At 43.3% G+C, this 14,415-nt stretch overlaps 1 protein-coding gene across 7 annotated transcripts in view; it reads left to right on the top strand.

Moving 5' to 3' along the window:
* Positions 1-3,016: 3,016 nt before the first annotated feature.
* Positions 3,017-14,415, top strand: part of Cfap70 (cilia and flagella associated protein 70) — a 60,561-nt gene continuing 49,162 nt past the window's right edge. For 3 of the 7 annotated variants that reach the window (XM_085828396.1, XM_021182101.3, XM_085828395.1), the window contains exons 1-3: positions 3,053-3,445; positions 6,896-7,060; positions 8,003-8,189. In XM_085828396.1, coding sequence (XP_085684522.1) covers positions 6,998-7,060; positions 8,003-8,189 — 250 coding nt within the window. In that variant the 5' untranslated portion in view covers positions 3,053-3,445; positions 6,896-6,997. The other 4 variants (XM_021182102.3, XM_021182103.3, XM_021182104.3 and 1 more) reach the window with 4 other exon arrangements.

Here is a 14,415-nt window from a genome sequence, read left to right as displayed (position 1 = left end):
GTGTGTGAGTGCTGGCATCTGAACCCAGGTCCTCTGTGTTTATTAGAGTAGAAAAGTGAAAAGCTATCGTCTGAGCTTTAATCTTAAGATAAATGTTTAAACAGTAAGTTTGGTCCTGTGACTTTACAGAAACAATAAAATTGTACAGTACTTCTTAAAAACCACAGCTCTTTTGACCTAGAGTAATTTGTATGTTTTTTTTAAGAAAACAAACTTATTTTTATGGATATAATCTTTTGCCTATCTATATGCATGTCTGTGTACCATGCATGCCTGGTGCCTGAGGAATCCAGAAGAGGGCACTAGATATCCTGAAAATAGAGAGATGGTTGTGAGCTACCATGTGAGTACTGGGACTTGAACCTAGGTCCTCTGGAAGATCAAGCAGTGATCTTAATCATAATGCCAGCTTTCCAGCTCCTTGGTTGTGTATTTTGGTGGTGGTTGTTTTTTAAAGGTTTATTATATTTATATGAGTACACTGTAGCTGTCTTCAGACACACAAGAAGAGGGCATCAGATCCCATTATAGATGATTATGAAGCACCATATGAGCCATGGAGTGGTTGCTAGGAATTGAACTCGGGTCCTCTGGAAGAGCAGTCAGTGCTCTTAACCACTGAGACATCTTTCCAGCCCTGTGTATTTTTGTTTTTTAAAGATAGTCTTGTTTCAGAGTTAGTGGCTGGCTTTGAATTTGGAATCTTCCTGTCTTAAGCCTTTCAAGTGCCAGGCATAGGCATATGCTGCCATGTCCAGCCCTAGTGCTTAACTAACATGTAAATGACAAATTTTAAATTTGCTTATATTTAAGTACACAGTATAGTCTTTGATAGAACTAAACTTGTGTAATGTTTTTCACAATTTTAAACTGTCACATATTTGAGAGAGACACAGACAGGGAGGGAGTAAACTTAGGGTCTATCTACAGTTCATGTTTCAAGTGTGGGGTGCTACATCGTTGTAAATTGTAGTGGCCACTTCTCTAGAACTTAAGAGTTGAAAGTTTGTTCTCTTGAACAACTCCCATTTTTATGAGCTTTGTCCCAGCAACCATCATTGCTCTGTTAATACGAGTCCTATATACTCATACTATAAATGCCTAGCGTATTTGTTCCTCAAGTTTGTGGTTCATCTGCATTATAGTATTGTTCCTTTGTTTTTTGTGCTTGTCTGTTTTGAGACAGGGTATTACATTGGAGCCCTGACTTGGAGGCCTGGAACTTGTTGTATCGACCAAGCTAGCCTCCAGCTCAGGGCCCTGTCTGCTACCGCCTTCATAGTGCTGGGTCTGAAGGTGTGCATCACCACACCTGGCTCACCTGCATTGTGGTAAATGGAGGGAAGTGGGTAGAATTTCCTTCTTCAAAGACTGAATATTTTGTTATGTATTTACATATCACAGTTTTGTGTGCGTACACATATACATTCCTGTGAGCGTTGTTACATATGCGTTCATGAAGTGTTGTATATACCACAGTGTGTAGAGGTCAGAGCACAACCTTGTTTTGAGATAGTCCCTTCTCAACTGCTCTGCATACCACCTATCTGACTTGATCTCCAAAGAGTCCCCAGTCCCTACTTCCCATCCTGATGTAATTAGCAGGGATGGTGGACACGCGCTCAGCTTCACATGCCCTCTTGTGCCTTGAACTCAGATCCCCACCATTCCATAGCAAGCGCCTGAGGTGTCTGCGTCCCTGCAAGTAAGACTGAATAAGTGAATTGGTTCACCAAGCTGGACTTGGTTGACCTGCGTGCTCTTTACCTCCTTGGATTGTCTTGGCCATCTTGTTCAGATCTGTTGGTCAGGATTGTTAGGTGTGTACTTGTCACTCTTGATTTGTTTCCTTTGGCCTGTATTATCTGTCCTTGTTCCTTAATACTTTATAGGCCAATCCTTCTATAGGACATTATGAAATAGGGAAGTGTGAATCCTCTTAATTTCTGACAAAGTCAGTAGTGTTTTTTTTAAAGACTTATGTTTCGAATTATGTGTGTGAATATGTGTCTTTGTGTGGGTATATGCACATGGATGCAGGTGGCCATGAAGACTAGAGGCATCAGGTGACCTGGGGGTCCCCTAGAACTAGAGTCACTTCTGAGCCACCCAGCATGGGTGCTGTGAACCAGGCTTGGGCCTCTGCAAGAGCACATCACACTCTTGTGGCCTGTCACACCAGCCTGTCAGTTATGATTTTGATAGCAATTGCTTAGACCTTGTACATATACTTCTGATTATATTATTAGATATGGCCATTGCTGGGGGCCAAACTTAGCGGGTGTAGAGTGTGCTTTGCAAGCACAGAAAGCACTTGGCTATGTGGCCCTATCTGGCCTGGAACTTGCTGTGCATACCAAGTTGAGAATCAACTTTTTTTAAAAGATTTATTTTTATTTCTTCCCTTTGCAAGTACTGACACTCACACCAGAAGGAGGCACTGACCACTTGGGGCTGGAGTTGCTCCTTGTAGGTACTGGGAGTTGAGATTGGGCCCTCTGGAAGAGTGCAAGATCTCCTAAATGCTGAACCATCTATAGATCCAAGAGCAGCATCTAAGATACAGGTATTTTGAGAAAAGATCTAAATTACTAGTTTACTTTTCAAGGGCAGACGATTTTTATATTGTCCAGTATGGCCTCAAACACCCACTCAAGCAATCCTTAAGCAATCCTTTTTTGCCTCAGACTCCCAAGTAGCTAGAACTAGAGACAAGGGCCAGGGCACCCTGCTAAAATGGGTGTTGTTTAGTAAAGACTTTTTTTTTTTTTTTTTGAGACATCTAAGTAGGTTTCTTTCCTTAAAGTTCCTTTTAATTTTATCATTCTGTTTTTTGTGGATAATGAAATTAATCGTTAAGGAAAAAGACTTGAAAGGTGGAAAGTTAAATTTTTACCCAAACTTGCAAAGGAGAAACACCCAAGGGGCGTGGTTTTCAGAGCACAAGCCAAATTTGCAACCTCCTTCCTCGAGGTGGGAAAAAACAAGTTCTCGCGAGAGCTAGCTGGTTGCTATAGTTACAGAAAACAACCAGCGTCTGCCTCAGGTAAGCTAGTAACTCCCTTTCAGGGGCTATAGGTGAAGCTGTTGCTCCCACTCCCCAGATCTTTTCTTCTAGGATTCTGAGCTCTTTCCCTTCAGCTAAGACCAGGCTGAAGTTCTAGCTCAGCCCAGCTGTGCCCAAGATCCCGCTTCACCCAGAGCTGGATCCAGTCCCATCTCCTTCCTCTATGCTATCCCCAAGTCGATTGGTAGCTGTCCTGCCTCTGAGCCTGTGACTAGAAATGGACGCCTTGTTGAGGGCAAGAACAATAGTTGGGCATCCATGCAAGGTCACAGTTACTCAGTAGGAAAGTCGTCAGTCTCCACGGCTGGGACTGTGGATCTGGTTCCGTGAAGTGTCTGCACCGCGTGCCTGAGGCTCTTATCTGCTTAACACTGCAAGGTAAACCACCACAGCGCCACCACATCCTCGTAAACAAAACCAAAGTCCCAGACGGAGAACGAGCTGAATTCACAGCCCCGGCGACTGTTCCTGAGTTGGAGACAATCTTCATCGACTATGAAATGTACAAAGTGAATAAATAGCCTTGGTAGCTGCTTTAAGAAAGATGAACAGAAGAGAATAAGACAGTGAATGTGAAGGTTCCAAAGTGATTATATGCATGCACTGGGGCAGGGAGGGAGGCACCCTAAGCCAGAGCACAGACTAGATACCAGGGAGAATCTATCAGCTCTGCTGAGACTAGAGTGTTGGGCGCAGTAATGCAGCTGAGTTCTCTCTGCTTTGATCTTTAGATTTATTGTTATATTATAATCCAAACATACTGAGATACTTTATTTGCTTTTTGATCTTTGCCTTTGAACTTTTGACTTTTTCTTTCTTTCTGCCCAGAACAGCCTTCATCTTACACTATTTTAGCTCCAGGTCGCCTCTGGTGAGATGTTCCTGGTACACACATTCACATGTGCACACTCAGATCCAGTTAGGTCCCAGCTACAGCACACCCTGCTCCATGATGGGCTGGTAAGATAGCAGACTTGCCTGAAACTCACTCTCCTCTTTCTATCTGTGTGGCATATGTGAAGGCTATAGAGTGTACCAAGGCATAATTGAAAACTAGTTCCCTCCCCACTCCCCAGTCATCTGTCAGACTGTCTGTCACAAAGCTTACACCTCTTGGTCTATCAACATGTCTCTCTTCCTCACTAGACTTGGGGGCTTATATCACCTCAGCATCTGTCCCTGTCCCTAACTTAATGCAGTTTTAAATGATTTTGACAGAAATGGAATGGATTAGAATAAAAAAGTTAGACTCAAAGGTGTATTAGTTTGGCACAAGGAACCCAGATGAGCTAGCTCATATGGTACAGATCCCTAATACATACTTGATAAGAACATTGCCAGTGCCACTGAGACCCTGAAAGGGCCTGGAAGCATTTGTGTGACAAATCAGTCTTTTAGGCAAGGGCAAGACTGAGGGAGTCACTGGGAAATGGCATGGTGACTGTGAAGCCTGAAGGCGTTACCTGTCCCACATGGATGCACACAGTAGGTCCTCACAGATAGGTTCTTCTTCAGGTTTCAAATTTATTTTCGGTAAACACATGAAACAAATCTATGACAGATCCACACATCGTAGTCCTTGTACTTTGTTTAGATTCTCTCTCCCATTTCTCTGACTTTTCCCTTCCCTCCCCCAAGCCCAAACAGTCCCACATCTGCTTTCCTGTAATGTGTGTTTAAACCTCGGTGCTGCCTAGGGGAGGGAAGATGTGGTGTTTGTCTCTTTTTCCTTGCATTATCCATCTTTATCTCTCCTCCCTTAGTACCCTCCTTCTACACACCCAATTCTATCTCTTGTCATGTATATATTACATGTTTAAATGTAAATACTTCATATGAGAGAAAATACACACATTTGTCTTTCTGAATCTGAGATGTTTTCCTTAACATCATCATATACAATTCCATTCATTTTTTTCTGTTAATGTAAGTTCATTATTCTTTACACTTTACTGTATATATAATGTATATAGTTCTTTTTTTTTATTTCTTCTTCTTTTTTTTTTTTTCTTCTCGAGATAGGGTTTCTCTGTATAGCCCTGATTGTCCTGGACCTCATGCTGTAGACCAAACTGGCCTCAAACTCAGAAATCCTCCTGCCTCTGCCTCCCAAGTGCTGGGATTAAAGGAGTGTGCTACCACTATCTGGCTAATGTCTATGGTTCTTATATAATATTTTCTCCATTTGTCTTGTGAGCTTCCAGGCTGGTTCCATACCTTGGCTCTTGTGAATAGTGATACAATGGACATGAGGTACAAATGTCTCTGTGTATGATGGATAATATGACAATTTTATTTCTTCCTTTTTGATATGTATGGGTGTTTTGCTCGAATGTATGTCTGTGCACCACATAATATCTCTGGTGTCCTTGGAGGTCAGAAGAGGGCATCAGATCCAGGGGATCTGGAATTACAGAGAGTTGTGAGCCACCATGTAGGTGCTGGGATGGAACCTGAGTTCCCGGAAGAGCAGCCGGTGCTCTTCACCCTCAGCCATGTCTCTCACCTGCCATTATTACTTTTGTGAGGAACCTCCATATGGATTTTCATAGTGGCTGTGCTAGTTTACTTTCCTGGCAGTGATGTACAAGGCTTTTCCTCATCATCTTCCACTTTGGATTAAAGTAGAAAACCCAATCTTTAAGATGAGAGAGAGAGAGAGAGAGAGAGAGAGAGAGAGAGAGAGAGAGAGAGAGAGAGAGAGAGAGAGAGAGAGAGAGAGAGAGAGAGGTGCAGGGGCAGGGGGAGGGAGAGGGGGAGGGATGGTTCCCTTGTCAGTCCTTACACAGTGTGCATCCCTGAAGGCCGGGATTCCACCCCTAGCACAGCATACTCTTAAATAATCCCAGGAGGCAGAGGTAGGGGAATCAGGAGTTCAAAATCAGCCTTAGCTATCTTAGTTTCTTTTTTGTTTTTGTGGTTTTTTTCTTTTAATTGTGATAGAATACTCTGACAGTGGTGACTTAAGGTGGAAAGGCTTGATCTTGGCCCACAGTTCCAGGTTACAGTCCATCATGGTGGTGAACCTAGTCACACTTGTCAGCCATCAAAGAGAAGCGTGTGCTGCTGCTAGTGCTCAGCTGGCTTTCTCTGTTCATACAGGATCCCAAGGCCAGGGAGTGGAGCCCCACCGGGGCTCAGTCTCTCCACTTCAGCACGACCAAAACTAGCTCCTACAGGCACACAACTTCAGGAGTGTAGAGAGTTCTCAAGCTGACAGTACTAAGTTTCACAGGGCTAACCTAGGCTATATGAGATCCTGTCTCAAAACAAGCATACATTTATTATCTATCTATCTATCTATCTATCTATCTATCTATCTATCTATCTGGTGGGAAGGGTTTGTCTGTGTAGTCCTGGGTGACTGGTTTTGAACTCACTATGTAGACCAGGTTGCCCTAGAACTCACAATCCTCCAGCCTCAGCTTCCTGCGTGTCAAAGTTACAGGGGTGTATGCTGTCACACCTGGACAACAATTTAGCTTTGAAATTGTTTGTAAAATTATTTGAAAATATCAATGTAGAGACATAAGCCTTTGCCATTTCAAGTTTCCATAGACCTGGGACATAATCTTGGAAGGGAGCCTCCCATACGTGGGAACGTGGGTGGAAGGAACAGTGAGCAATGGCAGTCCGAGTCTCTGCCTTCTGATCATTTGCATTTCATGGGCCACTTATGTGTTGAGGAACTTTTAACATCAGTTAGTGGAGCCATGCCTATGACAACTTCCTGAAAGCACTTCGTGTCCAACAGCAGAGGTGGCAAAGAGTGGGTTAAAAAGTAGGTTAAGCAGGGATAAACAATGCTAGCCTGTAATGTGTCTGCAGCTCCTGTGGTCCTGGGTATGATGTTGTCCACGAGGAAACAAACTCATCTGTTATCTTCATAGAGGCCAAAGAAGACCAGAAAGACTTTGACCAAGTGCAGACATGGACCAGACGTCAAGCACAATGAAAACTGTGCACATTACTGTGACAAATGGATATGATTTGGTAAATTGACTCTTGAAAACCCAGAGTCCCTATTCAGAGCATGGGGACTGGGGGACAAGACCAAAGTTCTGTGTAATCTCCCTCTAAGCAGAGTGATCTTCTCAAGGTGTTCCATGTTGGTAGTCTGTACTCTGCGAGTCATTACGCGGCATGTCTAGAATAGAATACCTGGCCTTTTGAATGCTAAATTTAACAAGGTTTAAACAAATCATTTCTGTTTTGCTATGTAATTTCTTCCCCCTTACCCTTTCTTCTGAGACAGAGGTTCACTAGCTGAGTCTCCCTCAAATTCACAGCAGTCCTTCAGTTTCAACCTCATAGTTGCTGAAATTACAGCTCGAGCCACACCATCTGACTTAGAATTCCTTTCTTCCCTTTCTTCTGAAAAGGATCTAAACTATTCCTGCATTCTCCCTCTGAGTAATCTCATTTCAGAATTTCAAGTAATAGACTTCTAATAACCACTAAGAATTAGGTGAATAATAAAATGGGAAAATATTCAATGTCCTGAAGTTTACAGAGCTATTGTTTAAAAGGGCATAGTTAATAAGTTGCTTGTTTAATAATGCACATATAAAAATATATACATGTTAACCGGACAGTGGTGGTGCACCCAATACTTGGGAGTCAGAGGCAGGCAGATTTCTGAGTTCGAGGCCAGTCTGGTCTTCAGAGTGAATTCCAGGACAGCCAGGGCTACACAGAGAAACCCTGTCTTGAAAAACCAATATATATATATATATATATATATATATATATATACATATATATATATACACATATATATACATACATATTCACAGAAGCAAAAAAAATATTCTAAATGTTAATAGTCCCTGCACAATAAAGCCTCAGGATTTTATTTCCCTGTGTAGTTTCTTTTTCCTCACTTTTTAAAGATGTATGGCATTTGAAACTGTAACGTGATGTTTGTGCCCACAGAAAGGCTTCAAAGGAGACACCCCAGTTACTTTTGTCCGTGCAGAATTCAACCAGACAGTTCTTGGAGACTCTTCAAAAGTCACTGTCTCTCCTGAAGGAACTGCGAAGTACAGCTTTACTAGCAGCATTGACCTCAGCCCAGACGGGGGCAGTGCTTTAGACGACCTCGCCCACAAGCCATTATTCTGTAAGTCTCCTGGTTCTAAGTGCCTTGCAAGGAGCTTCTGAGCGCGGAGTCCCTGGGATGGGAGTAGTGCCAGCTTCACCGCCCCACTCCCGGTCATCCACTCCCTCAGTCCTCCTCCCAATCCTTACCGTTGCCAGGTTTTAGGAAGAAAAACCCAAAGAACTCGATACAAGCTTTAAAATCACCCATTGTTTATTTGACATTCAAGCCTAACTGGGTATCCTGTATTACCTGTGCTTTTGTATATACACCATCAAGAGTGGCCATTTTTCATTTGCCTCTCTGGCTAAATTTTCAATTCCTAGCAATATCTGTAGCATAACAAGCATTCAGAGTCTCTGTGGAGTGAGGCAGGTGGAGAGATGAGTGGTTTCTGCGTCTGTGTTTTCCTGGTTTCCATGTAGACTTTATGTCTTTATAGCTGATGTAATTGTTACACTGTGTGCTAGGTCTTTTACTTTGTTTCGTTTTAATCTGATCTCCCCCTCCCCCTCCCTCTCTCTGTGTATGTGTGTGTGTGTGTGTTGTGCGCACATGTATTTTGGAGCATATGTGAGAGAAGAGGCCAAGGATCAATGTTCGGTGTCTTCCTGTATTACTGTTCACCTTGGCTTTGGAGATAGGGTCTCTCCTTGGCTATCCAGTTAGCTCCAGGAATCTACCTATGTCAAGATTGCCCCACCCCTACCCTAACCACAACCATGGCACCTCATATAAAATCATTTAGTTGTAGCTTGTTTACATTCAGGATTTAGTTCATTATCGTCATGGTGGGAAGTATGGCAGCACACAGGCAGACATGGTGCTGGAGAAGGAGCTCAGAGTTCTACATCCAGATCAGGAGGCAGCAGGAAGAAAGAGAGATTCTAGGCCTGGCATGAGCATGTGAAACCCCAAAATCCACTCTCAGTGACACACTTCCTCCAACCAGGCCACACCTCCTAATGCCACTCTGTGAGCATTCCAGTATATGAGCCGATGGGGGGGGCATTCTTTTTTTTAAATTTTTAATATTTTTTATTACGTATTTTCCTCAATTACATTACCAATGCTATCCCAAAAGTCCCCCATACCCCCCCCCACTTCCCTACCCACCCATTCCCATTCTTTTGGCCCTGGCATTCCCCTGTATTGGGGCATATAAAGTTTGCAAGTCCAGTGGGCCTCTCTTTCCAGTGATGGCCGACTAGGCCATCTTCTGATACATATGCAGCTAGAGACAAGAGCTCCGGGGTACTGGTTAGTTCATCATGTTGTTCCCCCTATAGGGTTGCAGATCCCTTTAACTCCTTGGGTACTTTCTCTAGCTTCTCCATTGGGAGCCCTGTGATCCATCCAATAGCTGACTGTGAACATCCACTCCTGTGTTTGCTAGGCCCCGGCATCGTCTCACAAGAGACAGCTATATCTGGGTCCTTTCAGCAAAATCTTGCTAGTGTATGCAATGGTGTCAGCGTTTGGAATCTGATTATGGGATGGATCCCTGGATATGGCAGTCTCTAGATGGTCCATCCTTTCATCACAGCTCCAAACTTTGTCTCTGTAACTCCTTCCCTGGGTGTTTTGTTCCCAATTCTAAGAAGGGGCATAGTGTCCACACTTTGGTCTTCATTTTTCTTGAGTTTCATGCATTTAGCAAATTGTATCTTATATCTTGGCTATCCTAAGTTTTGGGCTAATATCCACTTATCAGTGAATACATATTGTGTGAGTTCCTTTGTGATTGTGTTACCTCACTCAAGATGATGCCCTCCAGGTCCCTCCATTTGGCTAGGAATTTCATAAATTCATTCTTTTTAATAGCTGAGTAGTACTCCATTGTGTAAATGTACCATAATTTCTGTATCCATTCCTCTGTTGAGGGGCATCTGGGTTCTTTCCAGCTTCTGGCTATTATAAATAAGGCTGCTATGAACATAGTGGAGCATGTGTCCTTCTTACCGGTTGGGACATCTTCTGGATATATGCCCAGGAGAGGTATTGCTGGATCCTCCGGTAGTACTATGTCCAATTTTCTGAGGAACCGCCAGACTGATTTCCAGAGTGGTTGTACAAGCTTGCAATCCCACCAACAATGCAGGAGTGTTCCTCTTTCTCCACATCCTCGCCAGCATCTGCTGTCACCTGAATTTTTGATCTTAGCCATTCTGACTGGTGTGAGGTGGAATCTCAGGGTTGTTTTGATTTGCATTTCCCTGATGATTAAGGATGTTGAACATTTTTTCAGGTGCTTCTCTGCCATTCGGTATTCCTCAGGTGAGAATTCTTTGTTCAGTTCTGAGCCCCATTTTTTAATGGGGTTATTTGATTTTCTGGAGTCCACCTTCTTGAGTTCTTTATATATATATTGGATATTAGTCCCTTATCTGATTTAGGATAGGTAAAGATCCTTTCTCACTCTGTTGGTGTTTTTTTTGTCTTATTGATGGTGTCTTTTGCCTTGCAGAAGCTTTGCAGTTTCATGAGGTCCCACTTGTCAATTCTCGATCTTACAGCACAAGCCATTGCTGTTCTATTCAAGAATTTTTCCCCTGTGCCCATATCTTCAAGGCTTTTCGGGGGGGCATTCTTATTCAACCCACATATGCTTGCCACAGGCTCCCAAGTTTTATGTGGGTGCTAGTCAGGGTCTCATGCTTACACAGTAGGCACTTTTTGTTGTTGTTGTTGTTTTGTTTTTTGTTTTTTGTCTTTTGGTTTTTTTTTTCTTCAAGACAGGGTTTCTCTGTATAGCCCTGGCTGTCCTGGAACTCACTTTGTAGACCAGGCTGGCCTCGAACTCAGAAATCCTCCTGCCTCTGCCTCCCGAGTTCTGGGATTAAAGGCGTGCGACACCACCGCCCAGTCAGTAGGCACTTTATTGAGTGAGCCATCTCTCTAGCCCCATGTGTTTTAATCTTTGTATTAGTGAAGGATTCTCTAGAGGACCAAAGCCGTCTAAACAAATATATGTTGAGCTGGGGTTATTAGATTGGGTTACATGAGATGGTTGGGGTCGTCCATCAGTGGCTGTCTCACACTGGAGAGACCAGGAGCTCATTAGCTCACTCCACTAGCTTGGGCCTGCGTTAGTTCCATTGTGGTGCTGGATGCTTTCTGGAGAGCTGCTGATCTTCAGTCCACAATGCAGGCCTAAAGAAACTGCTTCTAAGTTCAGTAAAGGAATTAGTAGTGTCCACGGAAGTGTAGGACTTGAGGGAAGGCAAGGAGGAATGAGGAAAAGCATTCTCTCCTCCATGTCCTTACATCTTGGCTACAAGGAATTTGACCACAAATTCCTTCGAGGGTGGCTCAGCAGCCTCTTCGTTGATCACAGATCCAGGCGGGATGAAAGCAGCCCAGCTATTGGTCTTTACTTTTGACTTTGTAATTTTTCAGCTTTTTAAATGACACATCTCAGGGATGCTTACCAAACCCACAGATCTCAAGATTTCCCCCTCAGAGATACAAGACTTGGAGATGCATACAATATTCCAGATCCCAAAATTTGTCTCTATCTTTCTTCCCATAAGAACCCTTGGGATCCCCCCTCACAGACCACCAAACTCACAACCAAAAGAAGAGATGTTGAAAGTCTGCACCTTCGGCTAAGAGTCTCAGGTTCCTCTTAGGAAACAAGTTCTCTGGCTTGGCCATTCCAAGTGTCAAGTGTGGGCTCCCTGGGAACCAGCTAACTGCAGAAGAGGCCATCTCAACCTTACCCTCACTTTGCCCTCCCTGGTTTCTCTACTTGGCTCTTTGTTTCTCTGAAACCCATACAAGGAGCCCCTTACTTGCTCTTCCCAAGCATCATGAATGAAGAAGGCAGAACAGAAGACTTCTTTTCAATGTATAACCAAAGAGAAGGAATCCCTTAGTTCCCAGGAACAACGCAGAAACTGAACTTGGAGATTTTGAACAGTGGGAGTGATGGGCCAGGGACTGGGGAGAGCAACACTCTAAAACAGAGAAGTAGAGTTTAGTGTTTTTAATGTTTCATAAGGCCAAAGCTTTGGGTTGTCATGGATAGGGAGGTGAGACTGAAATCATGTCCCCCAATACAACCATGGCTCTGAAAAATCAAGGCCTGGGACAATTAAATCCACTTGCCATCCTCTCTCTTTAGAAAGACAAAAAGAGTGTTGCTAATTGGTAGACACAGCATGTGCTCACCCCTCACAAGGAGCTTTTATGTAACAAAAATAAGCCATATGCTGGGTCAAAGCTCTCTGTAGACTAACCTTAAACTCCCAGCCTTCCGTCTGAAGCCTGAAAGGATTCCAAGTGTATACCACCATTTGTGGCTCAGATAGTTTCCTGAACAAAATGTAACGCTTGACAGAATTAGACCTCAGTACCCAAAAGACAGAAACTTTATTTGGAAATTTAAAGCAAACCAAAAACTCATGGAACAAAAAAGTCAGTAAAAACTGGAATTTATTTAGCATTATCAAGCAGTAGGACATCAGATGCCCAGCACGGAGGTAGGGAGGGGAGAGGGAGGGCAGGGAGCATACAGTTCAGTAGTAAAGTAATTCATTCCCCGGCACTACAAAACCACATCAAGACCTGTAAGATGCAGTCACAGTAGAGGAACCAAAAAGGACCAAGACTTCTGAGATGATGGAGTAGACATACTTTTCTATTTCTCAGAAGCACAGGGGGGCATTGTGTAATAGCATTAGGAGACAGAAGGGTGGTGAGAAGGGACATATGTACCTGATATAGTTCAGGGTAAATTCCACAGGTTTCCTTTCTAGCTTCTAAATGCCAGACTTTCTACCATAAAGCCATCAATTGATTACATTTTCGTTTGTATGTGCACTTATGCTGTGTTGGTGTGTGGAGTACCTGTTGAGGCCAGAAGAGAGCATTGGATGCCCTGGAGCTGGAGTCACTGATGGTTGTAGCTGCCCAATGTGGTCCTCTGGAAGAGCAGCAAGCACCCTTAACCATTGAGTCCTCTCTCTAGTCCTGAGATGGTTTGTTTTGGTTTGGTTTAACCCAGTAAAAGTTCCTTCCCTCTGGCTCAAACAGTACCAAAAGGGCATATCAGTGAGCCAGTCAACTGTCTGTCAGTAACTGCTGTATTCCTACCAAACACCAGAGGAAATAACAACTGGCTCTCCATTTACCCACATAGAGCCTAAACATTCATCCTCAGAAAGTGCTAATGGTGAACCCAAATAGCCTGTGTTAACCCGGGGGAAATACCACTGAACCAATTATGGCCAAATTAAAGCAAGCTTTATTGTGCACTTACCAAAGAGCTGGCCAGCGGCTGTCTCCCCCTAAGACAGAGTTCTGGAGAGCAGCTCTAAGCCAGTTCACAGGCTCCTTTTAAAGGGCCAACTATGGAGGGGGATTTTACCAGCAAGTGTGGTTACAGAAGCGAGTTCAGGCTTTTAGGATTTTACAAAGCAGTTAAGGAAATCTTCCTAGAACATTGGTTCCAAGGTGGGATGAAGCTCAGAGCTGAGAAACACCTCCAAGGCAAGGATTTTGTTCAAAACTGAGGGATGAATCTTCATTGAACAATTTGCAAACATTCTGAGATCAAACAGGAAAAAATAGAAGAAAGATTTAGGAAAGAGACAGAAACAAAGAAAAACTAAACAGAAATAAGAGAATTGGGAATTGGGTGCTAGAGGGACGGAAGGCTCATCAGTTAGGATCAGAGGATCTCTTGCAGAGGCCTGGGTTCAGTTTTCATGCTGAGGCTAGCGTGTAATCCATTACCAGGGGACCCAACACCTCTTCTGGCTTCCACAGACACTGGGCACACATAAACTCAGACAAACACTCAAACACATAAAATAACTCAAAGATACTTTTAAATTACTAGAATTCAAAAATATAATATGTGAAAATCTTGATGAATAGGCTCAACAATAGAATTAGGAAAACAAGAAAGAAGCAGCAAGCTGGAGGGCAGAGCAATGGAGGTTACCTGATCTAAACCACACAGAGGACAGAGGACAGAAATGCTGAGGAATGTTAGGGCTGCTTTAACTATGACAACACACATAGTGTCCTTTGTAACTATGACAGCATGCATCTGTTGGAACTACAATTGTGTGCACAGTGTTCATGTGGAACTATGAAAGTGTGCATAATATTAGTATCATTGGTGTCTCAGGACAGGAAAAAGAGGATAGAACTGAAAAGTAATTCAAACAAAACAATAACTCGAAGATTGTCGAGTTTTTTAAAATCTGCTTTGACTGTATTTTATGTGTATGGGTGC

This window comes from Mus caroli, unplaced genomic scaffold, assembly GCF_978045245.1.
Source record: "Mus caroli unplaced genomic scaffold, Mus_caroli_1 scaffold_12, whole genome shotgun sequence".
In the NCBI taxonomy this organism is placed as follows: Eukaryota; Metazoa; Chordata; class Mammalia; order Rodentia; family Muridae; genus Mus; species Mus caroli.
This window is presented reverse-complemented; position numbering and strand designations above follow the sequence as displayed.